The 8,797-nt window shown below is 37.6% G+C and overlaps 1 protein-coding gene across 1 annotated transcript; it reads right to left on the bottom strand.

Moving 5' to 3' along the window:
* Nucleotides 1-389: 389 nt before the first annotated feature.
* SFR2 (Glycosyl hydrolase superfamily protein) lies at nucleotides 390-8,572 on the bottom strand. The gene is made up of 10 exons (XM_088941353.1): nucleotides 8,275-8,572; nucleotides 7,172-7,526; nucleotides 6,841-6,979; nucleotides 6,439-6,605; nucleotides 3,246-3,467; nucleotides 2,681-2,852; nucleotides 2,351-2,584; nucleotides 2,113-2,262; nucleotides 1,876-2,005; nucleotides 390-916 (listed from the first exon to the last, which is right to left on the bottom strand). Exons 1-10 carry the CDS (start codon nucleotides 8,453-8,455, stop codon nucleotides 720-722), a joined length of 1,947 nt encoding a protein of 648 aa, XP_088797479.1. The 5' UTR covers nucleotides 8,456-8,572; the 3' UTR covers nucleotides 390-719.
* Nucleotides 8,573-8,797: the final 225 nt, after the last annotated feature.

Raw genomic sequence — 8,797 nt, 5'->3', positions numbered from 1 at the left:
GTCATGGGCAGGAAATCCGGACTCTGGTCGATAATAAATCCATCACGGATGGACAAGGTCCAATCCAATTCAATAAATACTTTGGACTGGATTGAACCGATTCAATATATCTTATTGGTTCATCCAATCCGTCCAACTTGATTTTGCTTTGGACTGGTCAACCCCAAAACCAATCCTTTGACACCCATACGTGTGAGGGCTGTTTTGTGAGGACGAAATCCGAATACGGAAACCTGGTACAAAATCAGACTAAACACTGAATATGGATCCAATAATTAAAACCCAAATTGCTGAATCTTTTCATGGTGATCGTATAGTGAGTTAATAGCACACTATACAATACTTTTACAGACCTAAAGCCCCCTTCTCCTTCAACATCCACATGCAAATTTTGCGTGATGGTTCATTCTTCATATACCTTCCATAATTGACTGTCAATAATACAACAGTGTGAGGGTATATAATACATTGGAGTTGCATGAGTTCCTAAATCATGACCACTCACTGACAATGAGCTGCTAAGTTTGATTACACTCCCCCATTTTGGGCTATAGAAGCAACATATTTCTGGACATGCAATACTAGGAAATTTTTAGGGTTTGAGGCACCACGTATTGAGCCTTGAAAAAATAAAAACTGTAACGACAAATGCAGATGGCCGACAAATTTTAGAAGAACACTTAGCTTCGGATGAAATAGCTTAACGTATAAATGTGGTCTCAGAGGCTAACTTCAAGTGGCTGAAGAACCAAATCAGCATCATTAGCTTCAGGTCTTATCCTCCATTTCAGAAAGAAAGGTCGGAGAATAAATCTCGATAACCGGCTCATTGAGTCCTGTAGACCATCCATCTCATAATGCCCAAACCTCCAATCTCGTTGGATATAAGGTCGCCATATGGGTTTATCAAGGCCCCCTATTAAAAGAAGAGTAAATTCAACTAGAGGTAAAGAATGGGTATTTTGAAACCAGAAAATACTTAAAAGCTGTAATTTCTATACATTGAAATAATATCAGCTAAGATGCTGTATATGCGGAGAAAAATCCAGCAGATGATCCAAGCAACACATCAACGTAATTTATAAACATATTATCTAGAAAAACAGGGAGGTTCGTGTTATGGAATGGTTGCTAGCAAGAACTGTATAATAAAGTGTACACCATGAATCCATATGGTTACTAGAAAAATGCATGCACCTCACTTTGCACCTAAGGTACGAATCCATACAGCAAGAACGTAATTTACACACATTTTTGGAATTTTTTAGATTTTTTTTTTTGCATTTTTGCGCCTTGCTTTAAAAATGTGCACACCTTGCCTTGCACCTCAGGCACAAATGGCCCTTGCGCTTTTTTTGCGCCTTTAACTTTTAAAACACTGGCTGAACCACATGAATCCTTGTGTTTTGTAACATTTATTTATTTTCTATCTAATTTGTTTTTTTCTATTTTCTTGTGGTGTCATCAATTCCCCTATCATGCTTCCATACAAAAGGGAACTCTTATGGTAGACTAAATTCAATGGTGGTTCATTTTCATTTAAAACAATAGTGAACCTAGGCCTCGGTCACTAAATGGACTCAGTATCCTACTTCCATGAATTTCTCATTCCTGCTTTTTGAATTGTTTTGCTGATTAGACTTTCAACAAGCCAACAGTACGTTGGGATTTTTTTAATGGATTTCTTTGTGTACAATGTTTCTGACTTCTTAATGAGTATTGCTCCAATGCTCGTCTTTGCAAAGCAACCTATTATTTAGCATGGGAAATGGTAGATGAATATCTTCACTGTAGATTCTAGTTCATGTCTAGAAACTAAGAAAAGGTAATTGCAAGTAATCAATGTACCAAGGCAACTTGAGCTTCATATGTTACCTGCGTACATTAGACTATGTTTGTCAACCTTCCGGTAAAATGGCCTTGTTCTCTTCTCTTTAGTAGCTCTTTGGAGCTCACTCCATGCACGCATTCTATCTTGCCTTGTAACTTTACCCGTTGTCACCACCTGAAAGTAAGATCATGAATTATTAGCAAACACAGAGAGAATGATAAAAGAATAGATAAAAAAGGGAAAAAAAGACAAATTCATTCGTGTTTAACTGAAATTGTTACCTTAGAAAACAAATAGTATGAAGGGCGTGGAATACGTGCAAGATTATTGGCCCGGTCAACTGCTACTAGTCCAAACTTTGGACCATATCCATCAGCCCACTCCCAATTATCTGAAATAGTCCAGAACAGGTAACCAAGCACTGGAACACCCTAAAGAATGGAGGTAATTTAGAATCCAGTTAGTACACAAGGAGGATTTATCCACTTTCCAGAGGATCCAAAAGTTCAGAGTGGACACCATGATCATTGCAGCATATACAGCCAGCAAATGCTCTACAATATAAGGCCTTCTGATCACGTCTGTCCCATCAGAGAGTCCATTTTCAGTTATGATGAAAGGTAATTTTAGGTGTTTGTATCTCTCATGAAACTGAAGAAGCATCCTAAACAAGCCATCAGGGTAGACACCGCGTCCAGATTCACTATATTCATCATTCTCTACAAGTTTTAGCCCAGCACCACAAACCACTTCCTGCCAGGAAAACACTACATCAGGAGTTTGAACCAAGTCTGTATAAATACAGGAAACATTTTGATAACAATTGTTTTTAAGTGGGAGAAGTGAAACCTGCCCATAGTAGTTTATGCCTATGAAATCCAGCTTGTCACAGATACTATCAATGAATGGAAAAAGGGTCAAGGAGTTTGCTATTGAAACAGCAGCGACATCAAAAAGACCATATGGTCGCATGAATGAGACATGATGTGCTACTCCAACAATTACTTTTGAAGAGGCTTTGCTGCCAATAGAAGAAATGTTTCAGTAAATATGACCTATTAGCTGAACAGTGGAAGGATGTAGAATACTTTAACATGAAATATAAGTTGACTGTTATGAATGTGGGTTATAGATGGCCCACTATTTGAGGGGCTCCTATTCTAGGAGATCTTCAGTGGAAAATTTGTGTGCCTTCCCATTGCAATCGTTGGACAACTTAGAGTTGATAAAGAAAAGGGTATAAAAGATGTCTAATCATACCTTTCCTTGCAAAGAAATAGAACAACTTAGAATTACTCCCCCCCCCTTCCAGTGCCTCTTTAGTTAATTTAAACTTTGACATAATTCCTTTTTTTAAGAAATATAGTTTATATTCAAAAAAGTAAAAAATGATCCACATGCAGAAAGGAAAAACCTTTGTCTCTGGATATAATCATAGGCCTTTGCATGTGCAACAGCCATCCAGTCCATTGCTTGTTTAAAGACACCAGTTGGCAGAGCAGAAGTTGCAACCTCTAGCATATCAGGATTACCACCAGGCCAAGCCCCAGCACAATAAGTCAGCATGCAAAAGACATGAGGCTCATTAAAAGTTATCCAGTAGTCAACCAGCTCTGACACACTGTCAACAACAAGTCTGCACAAAGCAAAAGCATTAAAATTTGATGAGTTCACATAACTGACCACAAATTAATTACAATAAAGGAATAAGAAATAAGCAAAAAACATTTTTTTGGAAAGGTAAAGTAGTATAAATCTATCAAAAAACAGGTAAAGTAGTATAGAGTTCCTAGAGAGATAATATGGTGGGTCTTAGAAAATAAAGGGGTTCAAAATAGATATATAGACCTAATTAAGGATAATGTATGAGGGGGCAACAACCAATGTTAGAAAACCAGTGGGAGAGACTTCAAATTTTACAGTTACTGTGGGTCTTCACCAAAGTTCAGCACTTAGCCCTTATCTATTTGCACTAATCATAAATGAATTGACTAAATGTATTGAGGAGGAAGTTCCACAATGCATGTTTTGCTGATGACATTGTTTTAATTGATGAAACTAATGAAGGATTAAATGCAAACTTAAGCTTATGGGCAAATGCATTTGAAACAAGAGGTTTTAAAATAAGTAGGACCAAAACAGAGTACATGACATCTCGTGCCTATCCCTAAATTGTACTCTCTTTGGCTATGATTTAATAAATCTTATCATTCAATGATAAAAAAAAAAAGAGTATATGACATGTAAATTTAATAATAATAGGAGTATAAATCAAGATATGTTTAGGATTGGAGACCAAGAGATAACTCAATGTGACCACTTCCAATACCTTGATTCAATAATTCATAACAAGGGAGAGATTGAGGAGGATGCCACCCAAAGTATTAGAACAGGATGGGCAAAAGGGAGGGGTGCACATGGACTTTTATGTGGTAGGCCAATACCACTTAGATTAAAAGGAAAATTCTATAAAACAGTTGTAAGGCCAGCTATGTTGTATGGAGTAGAGAGTTGAGTAGTCCAGAAACATGTTCAGAAAATGAACATGTGAGTGGAAAAGGTAGAAAGGGTAATGTGAATGCTAAAATAAATGAGTGGAAAAGGTAGAAAGGGTAAGACCAGGAATGAGGTTATCCGTAGCAACCTAGGAGTGTAGCTCCAATAGGTAATAAAATGAGAGAGAGAGAGTGTGTGTGTGTGTGTGTGTGTAGACTAAGATTATTTGGGCACACACATAGAAGACCACCAACTGCATTAGTTAAAAGAAGCGATTTGTTACACATTGAAGAGGCTAGAAGAGCTCGAGGTAGACGAAAAAAGGACATGGGTAGAAGTAGTAAAAAATGATTTAAGCACTAGTAATTTAACAATGGATATGGCTTTAAATAGAACAGATTAGCGAAACAGGATTCATGTAACCGACCCCATATAGTTGGGATAAGGCATGGATGATGATGATGATTATATTCACTAACAAAAAAAATATTTACAGCCTCTTTTACAATGAGATTCAGTACAGAAAGCCCCAGCGCAGCTAAGAATTCCCAAAGAAAGTCCACAACCAAAAACAAATGGCTGGAATTACCCACAAATTAAGCTATCACTTTTCAACCAAGCCCCGATAAAATCAAAAGAGGAATTAATAACATATTCAACAAGGTGTTCCTAAGACTGAAACACCCTGTTGTTCCTTTCTAATCAAACAGCCCAAATGACAGCTAAAGGAGCCACAGACAAACATAATTTGCCTCTTCTACTCATGTCATTTAGGGCATGTTCGTTTGCTCTGAAATCTGACATCTGAAAGTGCAATAATTACATAAGAGGTACATTGGTATTGGTGAACTTTTCTTTCCTCTGAACTCTGAATATAGAGAATGATGTTCTGAATTTTGAATTCTGAAAATCATCAAAATATCCATTTTGACCCCATATATGAGAGTTTTTGTTTGTCTTTTTGGGGGTATCATTGGAAAATAAAAAGTTGTATGACTGCACTTTTAAGAGATAAGAGATAAGAGGAAACGAACAACCATTTTTCTCTTAAAGTTAAAAGATTCCTATTAATTGATAATAGTTAAGAGGAAACGAACAGGCCCTTAAAATCCACCCATTGAGCAACCATCACAGACTCCATCTGACATTCTACGAGATGTATACTATGCAAGTAATGCTGCCAAACTCTCCTAGTAATGATGCAGTAAAGGTTGGAACTTTCAGACCACTGCTCACAAAAGGGCACAGGGTACTATCCAGTGCAGTCCCTATCCTAGGAAGATTCACCTTAGATGGGCACTTGTCCAGCGCAGCCAGCTATACAAAAAGGTCAACCTTACAGGGTGCCATATTTTTCCAAACGAGCTCTGTAGGGGAAGGGGGATCTGCTGTCACCAACTAGGCTGTTACAGAAAGACAAAACTGAAATTCAAGAATGAGAGTACACAATCAGAATGGGACCTTCCTTCCATTTTCATGTTTCTTTGGAGATATTAAAGTACCGTGTAAGATTCATTCACTCACTCTTGTCCTTACTCTCCCTTTTACTAAACTTGGAAATATTTTAAGGCAAAGACTTAAAAGCTATGTCAAGTTGAATTAACTTGGCCAAGTTGATTAAGAATAACCGATAAGAAGGACCTATACGATTAGAATATTGGAAAGAACTTGATTAGTTGCAAAGAGCCCTCCTTATACTTAATCATTCATGTGCTGAATGCCAAGAAGAAGAGTTTGGTGGCCCAAAATGTGTTTAGCATACGTTCTCCATGGAAATTCCACAAAAATGAAGCTAACTAACCATTTTGAGGATGAAGTGTGCATCAGGTCAATCAAGCAATCTCTGATAAGTATCTTGAATTCATTCTCTTGCTCCAATTTCCCCATATCAAACCCTGGTTGGCAAAAATCATTCCAGTTGATTTGGGGAAAGTGTAATGAAAGGATAGCTATTGCTAAGACAATGCATCAACATGCTCTTTAACATGTCTAGATGTACTGCTTATTTTTTAAAACACAAAAGATGGTCAAGAAAGATGATGCAATATTGCAATAACCTGCATAAAATGTGAAATTAATAAAAAATAGCTCATTAGGGGAAGCAACAAAACCTTGTAAAATCCATGAAATAATTAACAGTTTTTTCTATCTTCCATCCCCCATATTCTCCAGCCCATGGTGGTAGTGAGTGATGGAACAAAGTCAGCATAACCTTCATTCCACGGGAATGAATCCTCTGAATGATCCATTTATATCGCTCAAGTGCAGCATAGTTAACCTATAGCAAAACGTAGTGCAGATAAGGGAAATCCATATTCAACTATTAATGTAGAACAAAAAATTCATCATATGGACAAAGTTGCAAAGATGGCTACCATGTAAAGAATAGCATTAGGACAAACCCTGTCTGAAAAGTGAAAATCCAATATCATCATTTTTCTAGAAATCAAATTGCACAAATGGCACATACAAACATTTAAATAAGAAAAATTAAGAAAAAAAAGAAAACTTACACTTTCTTTAAGCCCATTTACTGGCTCTTCAGGCATGATCCTAGTCCAATCTATTCCCATCCGAAAAACACTGACACCAGTATCTCTAGCTAGATTTAATTCAACATCAGGATCAGACCAAAACCTCAGTCTCTCCTCCCTGAAATCAAGTAAAGAACCAACTCAATATGTTCTCTTGTCCCCACTTTAAATTAGGAACTATAATTGCTCTAGTAATAAAAAGTTTGAAATCCATGAATTCCATAAATTGCAACTTCAATTAATTAGGAACCTCAATGTTGCACCAGAAGATAACTAATCTAAACCCATCCAAAATATTAATCAGGCTTACGGGTGGGGCACATTGTGCCAAGCTGCAACATTATGGCTGCACTCAGTGCTTGTTTCAAGTTCTTCTTCATCTTCTGAGTACTTTTCATATCCTCTGATCATTGCCTCCATGGCTATTTTAAGAAGTTTCTTCTTCTTATTTAACCCTTCAGACTCCTTCACAGATGATGATGCTTGCTGAGAGCTGCCATCAGCAGTAGCAGAAGCCATTAATCCGTCTGCTAGTTGCAGTTTATGTGTAGGTTCCAACTTGTCATGGGGGTGGCCCTCTGCGAACTGCAACCAAGCATCATTTAGCCTATCCTCAACATGAGCTGGTGCCGTCGCCAATCCAAAGAAGAACTCATTTTCGTCCTCTACAAAGATTCAGACAACAGATTTGTCACAAATTGTGTGAAAACAGAGGAACAATTAGTGCTCTTGGTCCTTGTTCAAACCCAAATTCTCCACCAAGTCAATATCCGAGATACAGTCTACGAAGAAAAGATTCTATATTCAAGACAAAGTTCAGAAAAAGGGAACCGCAAGTCATAAATGTCTACAACGGCCAAATGGATTACCAGGTTTTGGGTTTTGGTAATTCTTGCATTTTCTACTTACAGTCCTGTCAAATCAGGTTGGTGCACTAGGCTGCATACATGAACAAAGTAGCAAGTACAAGTTTATTGGTGGAGATTCAGTTTTCTTTCTAGAATATAATTCGAGGCTTTAGTTCCTTAGTCCTTAAGCAATTCTACATACTAAAGTCATTCCCAAAATTTATCCTACCTGTCTAAGTTTTAAACCGACTGTGGGAGAGATTTCGAAATTCCAATATTTCATTTTCAGTTGCGGAAGAACTGCTCTGAACAATTATAAAGCTACCTCACCTCCTAAGAACAACCAAAATAGAAATAAAACGAGTCTCAAAATGAGGAAAAGATATCGATAAAAAAGCAAGAATCCAAGTTCAACTCAGGCTTCCCGAGAAATTAACACATTCTTGGCAAGATGAAAACCCAAATAATCAATACTAATAGTTCCAAAAATTTTCATCCAAAACAGAAATGAAGACACTTTTTCTCTACTTAATTGAAATGGAAATTAGTTTAAGCCTTCAGTTACCGTTGCTCGGATTAACATTGAAATCGGCAAGAACGTCAGACGATTCGTCGAGAGGTGACTTGAACGGTCTTAAATTTTTCCTCCGATACCGTGAATAGGAGAAAGCGTTCGTAGCGACAGTGAATGTGAACAATAATCCGGCGAGCTTGGTCGCAGAAACGAAAACAGCGATAAACGCCATCCAAACCGAACTTAGTAAAGCAGAGGAAGCACGGGGAGGGAAGGAGAGAAGAAAGAAGGCAGTATTGAAGTGCTCAATAAGTCAATAGTTAATTAGTTTTCTATTACAAGAGGGCGCGTGTTATCTGGCATCTGGTCCCATCTTATCTATAATTTTCTTTGATAGGCCACCCATCTATAAGTTTTATCCGTTCGATTAGTTGACGCATTTGGATGAGATTGATGGCCCTGAACCTCCTTGTCACACGTTGATTGCTCGGTAGACCAACTGACCAAGTGCCGGAAAGAAAGCGCAGCAGCTGGGGACTGCTTTTCACAGTCCCAATACCGTAATTTTCTTGTT

The sequence above is a fragment of the Nelumbo lutea genome, chromosome 4 (assembly GCF_056320005.1).
Source record: "Nelumbo lutea isolate HS-2025 chromosome 4, American lotus-T2T, whole genome shotgun sequence".
NCBI lineage: Eukaryota > Viridiplantae > Streptophyta > Magnoliopsida > Proteales > Nelumbonaceae > Nelumbo > Nelumbo lutea.
This window is presented reverse-complemented; position numbering and strand designations above follow the sequence as displayed.

What these genes read in the sequence shown, in the direction of transcription:
- SFR2 (XM_088941353.1), bottom strand. Translation starts at nt 8,455, where the DNA reads ATGGCGTTTATCGCTGTTTTCGTTTCTGCGACCAAGCTCGCCGGATTA. An exon ending in TATTTCATGGATTTTACAAG is followed by an intron (nt 3,468 to 6,438) that starts GTTTTGTTGCTT and finishes TGCTTTGTGCAG; the next exon opens with ACTTGTTGTTGACAGTGTGT. An exon ending in TATATGCTGCAATGATCATG is followed by an intron (nt 2,263 to 2,350) that starts GTGTCCACTCTG and finishes TCCATTCTTTAG; the next exon opens with GGTGTTCCAGTGCTTGGTTA.